A 14,915-nucleotide genomic window follows, 5' to 3' on the forward strand; every position below is an offset into this window, starting at 1 on the left:
GTTTAAATAGTTGCTCTTCCTTCCTTATTTTTTTTCTTCCCACAATTATGAGAGGCTTTCTGCCATGGACCCAGAATACCCTTTCGTGGCCCTGCATATGTGCCAAGAATGCAAGCTTATGTCTGAACAATAACTTTTTATGACAACACTCAACTGGGGTCATTTTCCAGGGTTGTGAATGTTGTGAGCAACCCTGAAAGATGAGGTTACACATTCAATAAACAGGTTTGCTTTTGCTTGCTATAAAACTAAACAGATCCTCAAAGTTCTCTCTTTATGGAACCTACTACAGGTGCAGGCATTCATCTAGGTCCCCACAAGACTATGGGAGAGGGTAAGGCATGGAAATGGCACAACAGGAACCTCTGTCTGTTGTTTTTGCCCAGATAATGTTGTCCTCTGCCTCTGACCCAGGACTTTGTATCTTCTGCAGGCATTCATAAAACATTAACAGGCTTTCTTGGAGCTTATAAGTAGGTAAAATATCAGACCCCTTACAGTTCTTGACACATACCACTTATCACCACCCAATTTACTATTTGCAGTATTTATTTGTTTAGCATATTTTACTGTTAGGTCTCCAAGATTAGAAAGTAAGCTGCATGAGATCAGTGATTTTGTCTGTTTTGTTTGTTCTTCTTATTATGACACCTAGGAAAGGGCCTAGAATGGATGCTCAATCAATATTTGATAAAATATTTATTCAAATTCATTGCTCCAGTATTCAATAAAACCACTCAATAAATTATATTAACCTCCCATCCTCAAATCTGTTTTATTCAACTTCCCTATGCTTCTTTTCATTTGACATCAGTTACTATCTCACTGATTAATACATATGTTTTTCTTTTAGGAAAGGTTAGTTTTTAATGTCACTCCTGAGGAAATAAACATACCAAAGAAATTGAAAAAAAATGAAACTAATATATTTCTGATAAATTAACTAGTAGGTAGGGGCCAGAATTTGATTCTACTCAATCTGACTCAAGAGCCTCTATTTTCAACTATTATACTAAAGTAGACTACTAATAAAGTGCATAAAGGGGTATGAAAATTGGAAAAAATGATATAGCAAAAAATATAGCAATGTTAGTAAAACCTTACATTTTTCAGCTCAACAAAACAAGCTGATTTGGTATGTTTTTTCTTAGGTCTTTTAAGAAACAGAAAATCACAGAAAACAGGCTTAAACCAAGAATGTATTCATGAAATAAATTTCTGAAGTATATTCTGATAGTGTTCATCTTGGTTTTATATATCTATTTTCAAATACCATATATACTATAAAAATTATGTTAAAAATGACAGATATTCAGGAAATCCATCCTAGCAGGGACAACTGACATGAGGTCAGTCTACATACTTCCATAAGGTATGTTTATAGTCCTTCTTGTAGTATTAAGCAGGAACCTCAACCTATCCAATTCAGTTCTCCATAGTATTTTTACTTTGGTAAGGCAAAAAAAAAAGTACATAGCTGAAAAAGGGTTAATATTTAAATGGCTGACCCTGAGACCCTGAAGGATCTCCTTTACTTCCTCCAAGATTGGTAATCATTCACTAGCCATTTCTCTAATATTCTAAGTACTTTCCTGATGCTTCTGAGTAGAATGCTCTTCCTCAGTGTGTCTGGCATATTCTTGTAACAGGTGACTCATCTTTGTATTTCCAGTTCAAGATTCTCAATCAATAGTAATTGGGAGTAAAATTTACAGTGAGGCCAGAAATGTGAACTAATTCATCCCAGAAATAATTTTAATGAAGCAAATAATAAAAAAGTTTTACTTTTAGTCATTAATAATAATTATCCAGAACACTGCATTATATTACTCCAGTTTACCATAGTAAATTAACTAAAATGCACTTGATTTTGAAAAGGTGCTTTTCTATTTTACCATATCTTAATCTATAACTAGGTACAGATTCTTAGTTTTACACAGTTACCTTGAATGTTTACTGATACTTTCTGATCCATGGGTCTTGACTGGTATGTAAAGAACTAATTTTCACATTTTCTATTAAAACTCTCTTAAACTAGTTCAGCCTATAGTTACCTTCTTCTTATTTAGGATTTCTTCAGTGATTCTGGAAACCTAAAGTAAGTCTTTTCACATTTGATCTGGACTGTTATCATTGTCACAGAAGTATTATCTCTAACGAAATGTCCCACATAGTTCCTAAAAGAGGGCCTCTATCTGTCATGTATTTTCTATCTTTCCATGACATGTAATACATTGCTAGACTCATAGTTCTGGACAGCAGTTATTAAGAGCATGAAGTCAAAGACTTGAGTTGTAGTCTTGGTTCTATCATTTATTGGTAGTATATTTGTACAGTGGAGATAACATCCATTTTCCAGGATTAATGTTAGGAATAAAAGACACAATGTATGAAAAACACTTAGTACAGTGCCTAAAGCAAGCAAGTGCTTAGTAGGTGGTAGTTGCAATTATTCCAAAATTTGGGATTAATATGAAAAGTTGCCTGAAGCCTTACTGCTCCAAAATGGTCTATACTTTTGAGTTTTTCTCATTATATCAGGAGTTTAGTTTTGTTTTTTCTTTTTTTTTTTTTAGAGCTACTGATTTTCCTATGCAGCAAGAAAATGGGGCTAAAAAGAATCAGTAGACATAGGAAGGTAAACTGAGAGTGAGCAAACAGCAGGAAGGTCTTCAAGGACCAAGTGGAGGGGGAGCTACATGGGGAAGCAAGAATACAGAACAGCATTTCTGCTTTGTGCACTATTTCCTGGTGTCTGAGAAAGAGGCACCAGAGGCATAGATAGCATCTGGTACAAGGCTCCAGCATTTACAGGGCACTTGTAGATCATTTCACCAACTGTGTCCACAGCTGAGAGTCTCACAATTACCTGTTATTGTTGATGGTTGTCAAGGGGGTTCCGTTTTGGGGCACATGATGATTTGACCAATGAGTATCTTAGGCTCCACATCACTTGTCACTTATTATAAGGGTCAAATGCTTTTTATTTAAATACTATGAATTCTTTTTCTATGTTATTTGGACCCCTTATTTTTCTTTTTTCCCTGTCTATAGTAAAGTTGGGCTAGTGAGGAAGCTCAAGAATGGGGGAAGAAAATAAAACTATTGTCAAATAACATATCTGTAACATGCAGAACACCTACAGGACTTAGAAGATGTAGCATGCATGGAAAACTCTAATAAATTTAAAAGAATTTAAATTACTGAATGAAGCTTCATCCCCTTTATCATGAAAAAATGCCATATCAGATTGTGAAAATTAATTTGTTTACATTTTTAAACTTGAAAACACATACTTACTTTCCAAATCTCAATATGCCCGAAACGTAGGTCTGCCAATGAGCACAATAAAATATGAACATCCCAATAAAAGAGCAGAAAAACAACCAGTCAGGATGAGTTCCTAAGCGAGCAGCAATCGAAGCTCCAATTGTCATAAATACTGAAAGAACAAAGTTTAAAGACCATTACGAATTTAAAAATCATCAATGAAATAATTTCCCTGTGCTATTTTGAAATGCAGAGTTTCAGAGGACATAATTCTGGCATTAAAATAAGGTCTATTTAACAAAATGAATTTTTGAACATCCTTTTTAAACAAATTATGCAAATTGCTCCCAAATGTACACCTCTGCAAAAAAAAAAAAAAAAAATGAGCAAACAACTTGGTTCATTTTGGTTTTTAAGCTATCAGTGTTAAAACAAAACTACAGAGAGAGGGTGGGGAAGAAAATGGTAATTTACCTGTGGAAAGAGAGTCACACCCATGGTCAAAAAGTTCCCCTAAAGGAGAACAAGAATTTGTTCTTCTGGCTTGTTTTCCATCAATAGCATCCAGTGACTGGTAGATAAAGAGTCCCAGGGCACATGAAAGGTATGTCCAGTATGGTGCCTAAAAATACATGTAAGTAATAAAGACAAATAATAAAGACTGTTCAGAGATAACATACTAGCTTCCGTTTGAAAATAGCTCAAACTAAGCCAAATGACATACTTTGTTGTGTGCACATTTTATATCATGTCCATATGCTATAAAGACAGTTCAAACTCTCCCTCTATAGATGAAAATAAATTGAGACATCAAATTAATTACGTCATTTGAGTTGAGAACCATGGAAGCACCATATTGTTTGTAAGAAACACAAATTTAAATAGCAATCAAGTGAAAGAAACTGGATCTTATTCCTAGTCCATGGCTCTTTTAATACAATACTATTCATATATGGCACAGATATGAACTTACTCAGGAAGCATTTGCTGTGAAATAAGACCTCAAAGGTAAACTGTAGACATTGGCATCCATTTGTGATGGAGCATCAAGGACTGAATTTACCCTCTCACTTTATATAACTAGAAAGGTAATAAAATACATGAAACAACAATTCTCAGACATTGCAGGCAATCGAGATCCCTGAGAAAAGAGAAACAATGAGATGCATCCCTATGATTGCTCCAGTTTACTGCCCAGAGGCAGTTTCCAGGTCTCAGCTCAGGAATGGGGACCTAAAAAGAGCCCCATAAGCTGGCTGTGGAGGAAAAGCATATCAGAGTTCATGAGGTCAAGGCAGCTAGGATTTGTGAAGCACAGTAACAGAGGGGGAAGCTACACAGAGAAAGACAAAAGTTGAGGGCGGCTACATGAAAATTATAACAAGAGAAGAAAAGACTCAAGTGGAACCTCCACAAACAGAAACTGCACTAGAACTTCAGCTTGCCCTCTACAAACAAAACTCCCTCCAGCCAAAACTACAAAACTCCTTCTCTCTTTCCTCTTCTTTCTCTTCATTTCAAATGAAATTTGCTAGGTCTAAACTGAAGGAAGCCGTGAGGGCAGGGACTAGCTTTCTCCCCCACTGCTACCTCCCCAGCTCCCTACCACAGTGACTGGCATAGAATAAACCTTAACAAATCCCCCCAAGTTAACAGACTGAAATGGCAGTCTTCATGTGTAGTTGGAGCACGCAGGTCAGGGCTTCCCAAATGGAGAAGTCAAACATGAGGGATGACCACAGTTCTTGACCCATTGTCAGGAGCTTAAGCTCAGCCTGACTCTCAAGTTACCCAACTGCATATTCCAGCTCCTTTCCAGCCACAAAGTCCTCATGTCCTTGATTTGTCTCATGGCTCTTCCCTTCCTAAACATTCTCACCCAATTTGGCAAAGTCCTCACGTATGCCCTCCTTCAAGGACTGCCTCCATCTACACTTGTCCTAGGAAGAAATCAAAAACCACCAACATACCCATTTCCAGTCACTCTATTCCTATCTATGCCACTTTATTTACTTATTTATTTTTGTACTGGGGATTGAACCCAAGAGTGCTCTACCATTGAGCTATATCCCTTTTATTTTTGATTTTGGGACAGGGTTTTGCTAAGCTGCCCACCAGGCTGGCCTTGAACTCATGATCCTCTTGCCTCAGCCTCCCCCAGTCTCTGGAATTATAGTCCTGTCCCACCTATTATCTCTGCCACTTTAATTTTTCTTTTTTTTTCTTTAATATTTCTTAGTTGTCATTAACACAATACCTTTATTCAATTTATTTATTTATATGTGGTGCTGAGAATTGAACCCAGGGCCTCACGCATGATAGGCAAGTGCTCTATCGCTGAGCCACAACCCCAGCCCCACTTTAATTTTTCAATTAAACCAGTCTTTCTATTTTACCAAGCTTGCTTATGACACCATTGGCATCTCAAGCATACAAGTGTAAAAAACTGCAAAACAATGGTGTTCGTGACTTATAGCAATCCACTTTTTCTATGGTGTAGTTTCCTTAGATTTATTTATTAATTTATTTTTTATTTATGTATTTATTTGTAACAGGGACTGAAACCAGGGGTGCTTAACCACTGAGCCACATTCACAGCCCTCTTTATTTTTTACTTAGAGACAGAGTCTCATTAGGTTGCTGAGGCTGGCTTTGAACTTGTGATCTTCCTGCCCCAGCCTCTGGAGCTCTGGGGGCATGCCTGGCTGTTTCTGTAGATGTAAATGTTTTCACAGGTGGCAGCATAAGATAAAAATGCAAAGCTTTGAAATTATCTTCTTTGGTTAAGAAGCAAAGACCAAGGAAGTCATTACATTGTTTCACAACCATAGCCCGCCATCTCTGTTACAGGGATTTCTTTGAAACTGTCCTTTGCTCCATCTCCCTTTGGCCCCCCTCCCTTTGGCCCTTTTGCAGAGGAGCAGTCATTCCTAGGTCTTAGTAACTCGTGACAGGAGGGTAAAGTCCATTGCAATGTTCACCTAGAGAAGAAAAAGGGAAACACATCCATGATTGATGAGGACCCTGACCAGGGTGGAGCCTTCTGCTCACTATATCACCTTCTCCCCTCCCAAGAAAGCCCTTTGTGCCTGGCATGGTGGCACACACCTGTAATCCCAATACTGGAGATGCTGAGGTGGGAGGACTGGGCAATTTAGTAAGACCTTGTCTCAGAATAAAATACAAAAGTGGTAGGGGCTGGGGATTTAGCTCAATTTGTTCTTGCCTTGTATGCACAAGGCCCTGGGTTCAATCCCCAGCACCACACAAACACACACAAAAGTGGTAGGGATATAACTCAGTGGTAGACTCACTGGGTTCAATCCCCAGTACCACAAAAACAAAACAATAATAACAACAAAAACTCCAACCCCCACCAAAAAAAAAAAATAGAGAGCTTAAAAAAAATACCTATTAGCACATACTAATAGATTTCCTTGTGACACTTCCATACATGCATATAACATGCCTTGATTGTATCCATCTTCTTTATTCCCCTCTCTTATTCCCTTTTCCCTGGTCCCCTTCCCTAAATTGTCGTCCTTCTATTTTCATGTCATTTCCCCCCCCCCGAGAGTTCACATGAGAGAAAACATGTATTACTTATCTTTCTCCTTTAATGATATTATTCCCTTTTTTAAATTTTTTTTTTAGTTGTCAATGGACCTTTGTTTTATTTATTTATAAATGGTGCTGAGAATAGAACCCGGTGCCTCACACATGTGAGGCAAGTGCTGTACCACTGAGCCACAACCCCAGCCCGTATTTCTTATTTTTCTGAGTCTGGCTATTTCACTTAACAAGATGATCTTCAGTCCCATCCATTTTCCTGCAGATGACATGATTTTATTCTTCTTTATGACTGAATACTACTCTACTGTGTGTATACACCACTTTTGCTTTATCCATTCATCTGCTGATGAACATCTAGGCTGATTTCATAACTTGGCTGTTGTGAATAGTGCCACTGTAAACATGGGTATGCAGGTACAAGATAGAGCTTTGAGGAGATAACCCTCCATCCTCTTCAGGCCTGCTTTGAATAAGCCTGATTCCTTCTCAAATCCTATCTCCCAAATGTTGGTCACTTAGAGAATTGGGCAGTCTGGATATTTGATTCTGATAATAACTTCTTAAATAATAGTTATAATAGTTGATTACGATCTTTGAATCTATAATTAAAATGAGTGGAAACAAATGAAAACTCCTACAGAATCAAGCCTTCCAATCTCAAACTCTTAATTTCTATTTTCATAATCATTTAAAAGTATTAAAAGACTTAGAGGCTGCTTTTGCTAAAAAGCACTGATTTCACTTGGGCCTGCAAATGTAAAAAAAAAAAAAAAATTGGCATTTCTGCCTCCATTTTCCATCTGTCTCTTTTGCCAAGTGATCCCAGATTCTGGAAACAACTAATGTAATTGATAAACATTTTGTGATGAGTTGAAATTATTCCCATAGGGAATAGCAACTTTCTTATCTCCTGGATAAATCCCTGCCCAACCAATCCTGAGATAATCTACCAGACCACAGTTTGACCAAGGCTGCTTGACTATGTATATTTCTGGTCCCCCTTGCCTATATATTTGGGAGTTCATGTCAGTATCCTGAAGACATAGCAGGTAATACCCATTCCCTTGTCTTCCCGTTATGGCCATACTGATTAAAGTTTCTTTCCTGCTTTCTACCATAACTTTTTGGTTTGGTTTGGATGACTCATGCCTATAACTGATTTGTTGGCAGCCCCAGGGCCAGATCTTTGGCCTTGAACTGTGGTAATAAAATATAAGGGGCTGGGGTTGTAGCTCAGTAGTAAAGCACTTGCCTTGCATGTGTGAGGCACTGGGTTTGATCCTCAGCATCACATAAAAATAAATAAAGATACTGTGTATTCATCTACAGCTAAATAAATATTTTTAAAAATATAAGATACTCTCCATCTTATGATCAAAGACAATTACCTTATGATATCAACTTAGCTACTAATAACTGGAAATTAAATCATAACAATATTCTATTTCGTTCTTCTTAAAACAATAATTCCTTTTCTTCTTTTGACTGTAAACGATGATTTGATAATAATTACTTTAATTCATTATAATAAATAATACAGGAAAGACATGGTGTTTTTAACATACAGCATATGAAATGTATTCTACCACTGCTCAACTGTAAATTCAAAAATTTCTGTAAGAAAATAGGTTTTATTTCGTATTTTCCTTTTTTTATTCTGTTTGTAGAAGGGACTCCTATAGAAGTGAAATAATGGAAACATTTCTATGTGATTAGTATAAACTCAAAGATACTTCAACATTCAAATATATCTAGGTGAAAACTAATTCTAGTTACAGAGAAAGCCAGCAGAGGTAGATTAGTAATTTAAGTATTACTGAGTCCCATTAAGAAAGAAACCTCACAAATACTCAGGTGCTAGTCTGTCAGAGTCCAAGAGAAAACTGGACTCAAGTTCCTTGATCAGAAATATGAGACTTAGAAAGGTACCTCTAGGATCCAAGAAAAGTCCTAAGCTGGTCTCAATATTTAAAGTTATCTGACTGGTGCATTACCTGATAGGTTCTGAAAGAACATTAAATAGAAGACCCATTCTCTGGGTTACAAGCACTCTGGCCTCTTTCTGGGGCACTTTTCGTCCTGTTCCAGAGAGTAGGAAAGCAGAAACCCATTAAAGTGAGAAAAACAGGGATATATTAAATAGACAGGACTTCCTGGGAGAATGGACCTCTCAGTGGAACTTCAGTTGAGAAAGAAATGAATCCCTAAATGCTCAAATGATTAGGCTTCATAATGGCACATGGTCTTTTAGTCAATACACAGTAAGGATTATTTTAAAGAGAGAGAAGTGTAACCCATGAACGTAGTCTCTCAAGTGGTCAGTCAGACAGGTGGGAGGATGACAGTGAATCACACGGCCTTCTACAGCAGAAGGCACAAGGCAAACATTGAGAAGATGACCACAGTGAGTGGTAAGTACACATATCCAGATGTCCAGGTGAGTGAGAGTCACTGGGCAGTGAGACTGGCAAAAAGGGGCACCCCACTGCATCAGAGTAGCTGCTGGAGAAAATTTAGAAGCCAAAGAAGAGGAATTACAGGAGAAAATGAGTTCCTAAGAATGAGGGCCACGAAGCCGTACAGATTGCATATGGCACCAATCATATGCATTTCCACTTTAGATTTATGCAATCTCATTTGTGTTTTGCTCATTTCATATTAGAATAGAATCCTTTCACTGGGCTGAGCAAATATTCTGTTTTTAAAATCTGATATACATACTTCAAGAGCTCAGTACCTAGATGCTAAAAATCAATCTTTCATCCAACTTTTCTCCATCAGGTAACACAGAAATAGTTTTCAAGAGAAAAATATAGGCCCAGGGTTTTCTTACAGAATGGTTAGGAGTGTGGATTCTGGATTCTATTTGTATCCAGATCCTTATGGCTGAATTGAATGAGTTATTTTTCAAGTCTCCCCATGTGAAAAGTAGGAATAGGCACTATTCCTATCTCGTTGTGAAAATTAAATTAAAATGTAAAGTGCTTGTAAGAGCTCGGTTAATGTTAATCATTGTTATTGATATTACTGATACTCTATCAGATAATTTTAGGTGATTTGAGCATCAACTATTTTTCTTAATATATATATTTATATATTTAATGTATTTATATGTTTAATTTGCATATTCTGGAAATTTTTAAGGTATTTTGAAAATAGCTAGCATATTATATCTGTGATTTTATGATTAGAGTGTGAGTTTTTAAAATTGGTTGGTTTAAAGTTGACGTAGGGAAAATTAGTAAATAAAATCTATTATGGGTAATATATAAAAGCAAAAATCTTCCCCACCCACCAAAAAAAATTTTTTTTTTAGAGAGAGAGAGAGAGAGAGAGAGAGAGAGAGAGAATTTTTAATATTTATTTTTTAGTTTTCGGTGGACACAACATCTTTGTTTGTATGTGGTGCTGAGGATCGAACCCGGGCCGCACGCATGCCAGGCGAGCGCACTACCGCTTGAGCCACCTCCCCAGCTCCCCCCACCCAAAATTTAGAAAACACTACATCATACATTGTCTATGATCTAAATTTTTATACTAAAAACAAAAACACCTCTTTTGATTTAAATTCCTTGGGTAAGTGGACACATATGCAAAAGGGATTAACAAAACCCATTATTAGGCCAGCTGGTAAAATTTCAAAGTTATCCAAGCATCGATTGACTTTCCTTTTCCATGAAAAGAGAAACTAAATTTCTAAGAGGTGGAGAGGAAAAAAGGTTAGGAGACAGGCTGTGCATATGTGAGAAAAGGTAATGCTGTGATGCTGTTAAAGGTGGACTTTGTCCCCAATCAGGTGATTCTATGATTTTTAGGAGAACTCATGGTGCCTCTAAGGAACTACTACCTTCACTCTGGAAAAACACAATTAGAAATGACTGATTGATTCTAACTTTTCTTTTGAGGTGGGGGGAGGTACTGGGGATTGGGCTCGGGGCACCTGACCATTAAGCCACATCTCCAGCCTTATTTTGTATTTTATTTAGAGACAGGGTCTCACTGAGTTGCTTAGTGCCTCCCATGATTTTTTTTTTTTATGTGTGTGTGTGTGTGTGTGTGTGTGGTGCTGGGGACTGAACTCAGGGCTACGTGCATACAAGGTAAGCAATCTACCAACTGAGTTATATCCCCAGCCCCGACTGATTGCTTCTATTTGTGTAACATTCATATTAGGAGCCTGTGATACGGGGTGAGGTGCTTCCCTATTTACAGAGAGTTCTCATCACTGGCTTGGCAGAGATCCAGAGCAGGTTAGTGGTCAGGAAAGGGAAAACCATTCTCTGTCAAGCCAAACAGGATGGCTCCAGGGGCTTACTGGTTTCATCCTGGCCTTCTGGCCTCAATTCAGTTCAATTTAAGTGCCAACATTTGAGAACACACTCATTTTTAGGAAATAAGGCAGGTTATAGGTTAGGGCCAGGGAAATCAAGCATCACTCATGAATGCAATTAAACCAGCACTTTGAGGACAGTTTTCTCATGACTGAAGAAATCCAACTTCGCAAGGTGGTCTTCTTTCTTTTTATCATTTCTGTGACTAGTTCCAAATTTTCCTCTTCCTTTAGTACTTGCTAGAGTCCTCCTTGAAAATGCCTGCCTCTCACTATGTTAAGGGTAATAGGAAGGACAAGAGATAAAAAGAACTCTTGGGCCTCACCTATATCAACATCAATTGTATCAGGTGCCCTAAGTCACAAAATCCAGGTGGTCCAATCCTTGTGGCCCTAGTCAAATGCCCCAGGAGTAAGTAGGGTTTTAATGTTCTTTCTCTATACCACAATGCCATGTTTTTTCAACACTTGACCCAGAATTTTAAAGGAGAAACAGTTTATGCTTTGGGAATTCAGTACAGTGAAGCCATAGGAGTTAAAAGAACAAACCACAAAGGAAAACTAAGGGGTTCCTTCTAGACAGGGCTGGACTGGGGAAAGGTGAGGAGGCACCTCAGCTGCAGAATCAAAGGGGCATCTGTTCCCAGGTCCTCAAGTGCCTCCTTATATAGAGAGGTCTGGACTTACCTCATCCTAGACTCTGTCCTGTTTCTAGAACTTTCATCTTCTGAAAGTCAGGAGTTTATATTTTGTTTTAATAAAAGAGGTTACTCCCTCACAAGTCTTCTGCCTTAATAAATGATGCTTGATAAATTAATGAACTGTTGTTAAAAAGTGGGGGGGAGGTGGAGAAGAAGGTGATTAAAAAGGAAATGTACCAGAATTCAAAGAAACCAAACCTGTTAGTAAAACATCTGAGTAAGAATATGCAGGTTATTGCCTTTTTTTCCTATCATTCCCCTGACCCCAACAAATAACTCTTTACTATACAGTACAAAGGCAGCTATAATCTCAGTTATTTAAACAGGTGTGAACTATTTCTTAACATCCTGCTACTTCCCCAGGTATTTTTACCTTTTGGTTCAACTCTGTCATCACAAACATAAGAATTGGTCAATGCCCTCTGACCTGGCCCAAGCTAGGCACTTTAATTTATCAAGCATCATTTATTGATAAGCATTTTTAATTCAAGATCAGCCTCAACATACTCTTAAAAGAGATACTGGCGTGGATTTATGGGACAGATGAACAAGGCAGGGCAAAAAATTTAATCCAATAAGTAAAAGATAATGAAATCAAAGGTTTAAACTAATCAAAAATGAATGTATGGTGTGTTTTGTAGTGGAGAATGCTACTACATTACAGCTAGAAAAACTAGATTTGAATCACTGAGTTATCACATGTATAAATGTAGAAATTGCATCAAATAAACTCTCAGGTTCTTTCAAACTCTAAGAACCTATAATTCTACTTTTGGATAAGAAAACCAAGGAATGGGGTCAGGGGCTACATACTTAGAGTGGAGTTCAAACAGATCTGCCTCATGAGGGAAGGAGATGATGCAGTTCTTGTTTTCTCCATTCATCCTAATACTTGCTTACTTCTTAAAATTACTCAGGCCAAACAATTGATAAGCATTTTTAATCCAAGATCAGCTAAAACTAAACAAAAGTTGAAAGACATCATCTCTCAAGAGTACATTGTTATTTCATTCATGCAGCCAATAATTTAATAAATACCCAATAAGAATTTGCTTTATGCAAGGCACTGTGCTATGGAGATTATACAAATGAGCAATTTCTGTCTAAACTTGAAAGCTGATGGGTTTTCCTGCTCAGTAAGAACACACAGCATCAAAATAAAATGCAGAAGTTCCACAGAAGAGTACTCCTGGGCCAGGTCTATCATCAGCATCAATTGTATCCAGTACCCTAATATAACATCTGTTCTGTTTTTTAACTTCCACAAAATCCACAAAAGCCTGTGAGGTAGGAGAACAGCTTTCTGGATTGGAATTCTGTCCTCACTTAAAGCTAAGTCACCTAGAAGAGGTAAATTTCCCTTCAGTTTCTTCACCTATAAACTACAAGTATTAATAGTACCTTATTCAGGTTGTTGGGAGGATTCAGTGAGATAATAGAACAAAAGCAGTTTAAAATAATGCCTGGCATGTATTAAATATCCAGTAAATGTTAGTTATTATTGTTGTTATTATTGCAGAAGTTCAGAGGAATAAGTGGTTGATTTGACTTGGGAGAGGAAGAAAAACTTCATAAGAAGGCAATGTTAGAATTGGGCACTGAAAGATAAGTAGCAATTGGGTACCAGTGGAGTAGTGCACATCTGTAATCCCAGCTACTCAGGAGGCTGAGGCAGGAGGAGAGCAAGTTTGGAGGCCAGCCTGAGCAACCTTGTTTCAAAATAATAAAGGCCTGGGATGTAGCTTAGCAGTAGAGCACCCATGGGTTCAATCCCTAGTACCATTATCAGAAAAGACAGCTTGAAAAGCAATTCAGAGCACCACTGTAGATGCTTAATATAAATCACAAGGTTTTTTCCTATCAGTTTCTCTTCATCCCTAGTCATGTCCTAGAAATTAACATAGTAGTTACAAAATATATAAAATCATATTATTGTAGACAGTATTGCAGGCTTTTTGGGTAGATAAACCATATTAAAAACCATAGTAAAAACCCTTATGTGATTGCTTTGTCCCTTTCTGGAAACAATCTGTTAGGTACTGTGAAATTCTTAAGTCTGGGGGCTGGGGATGTGGCTCAAGCGGTAGCGCGCTCGCCTGGCATGCGTGCGGCCCGGGTTTGATCCTCAGCACCACATACAAACAAAAGATGTTGTGTCCGCCAATAACTAAAAAATAAATATTTAAAAAATTCTCTCTCTCTCTCTCTAAAAAAAAAAAATTCTTAAGTCTGAGAATCCATAAACAAGTCCCAAGACAGGTTAAAATCACTTAACCTCTCTGGGCTTCAATTTTCTCTTACAAAATGATGTACTACTGTTATTTCCTGAATGGAGAAGAAATACTGAGAGGGCAGAAAGGCTATGCCAGGAAGGGAAAGCTTACCAACTTCTTTGGGTTGACACAGGACACAAATTCAACAATGATGTGAATGCCCTTTACATACCTGAATTATATAAGGCATAAGGAGTTTTCCCACATGCACAGAGAAAAGGAGCAACTCCAAATGAGATAATGTGTAGCAAAAACAATATGAACTTTGCAGGCAGACCAGCTTAGACCTGAATCTTACCTGGTCCTGTCTCATTTACCCATTCTGTGACCTTAAGGCAAAATAGCCAGAAACTGGTATGCTCTTTCACACTACTGCTGGGATTTTTATCAAACAAGCAATGTGGATCCTGAAAGGGTGTTTCCTCTCCCTGCTTCAGCCACTTAGAAGCCAGTTAAGGATCTAATGACACCCATTTCAGAAAGTCCTCCAGTTTCATCTTATTATGTTAATCCTTATGCCCCCTTGTGGGGTCACTCTGATTTTTCAATTCAAGTGCTTCAGATCTTCACCTCATGCCCTTTTTAAAAACTACTCTGAGCCTAAAATTAATATCATAAATTTACCTCTCCCATCAGGCATCCCCTCCACCTCTAAACAGAAGCTTTTGGACTTGTTTGTATGTGTATTGTTATTAAAGTGCTTAGCAAAGTATTCTTTAATTAATAATAACATCTAAGAGTTCACAATTTAATTGGCCAATATCAGAT

General features: G+C 37.6%; 1 protein-coding gene across 3 annotated transcripts in view; it reads right to left on the reverse strand.

The window, feature by feature from the left end:
* Positions 1 to 14,915, reverse strand: part of Chpt1 (choline phosphotransferase 1) — a 32,199-nt gene that overhangs the window by 15,216 nt on the left and 2,068 nt on the right. For all 3 annotated transcript variants that reach the window (XR_013440364.1, XM_078052928.1, XM_013357299.4), the window contains exons 2-3: positions 3,745 to 3,892; positions 3,301 to 3,442 (exon numbers count right to left, since the gene is read on the reverse strand). Coding sequence is in view for 2 of the 3 variants with exons in the window: in XM_078052928.1 (XP_077909054.1) it covers positions 3,301 to 3,442; positions 3,745 to 3,892 (290 nt within the window). In the remaining variant the exon portion in view is untranslated. The remainder of the gene's footprint in view (positions 1 to 3,300; positions 3,443 to 3,744; positions 3,893 to 14,915) is intronic.

The sequence above is a fragment of the Ictidomys tridecemlineatus genome, chromosome 6 (assembly GCF_052094955.1).
Source record: "Ictidomys tridecemlineatus isolate mIctTri1 chromosome 6, mIctTri1.hap1, whole genome shotgun sequence".
Lineage (NCBI taxonomy): Eukaryota > Metazoa > Chordata > Mammalia > Rodentia > Sciuridae > Ictidomys > Ictidomys tridecemlineatus.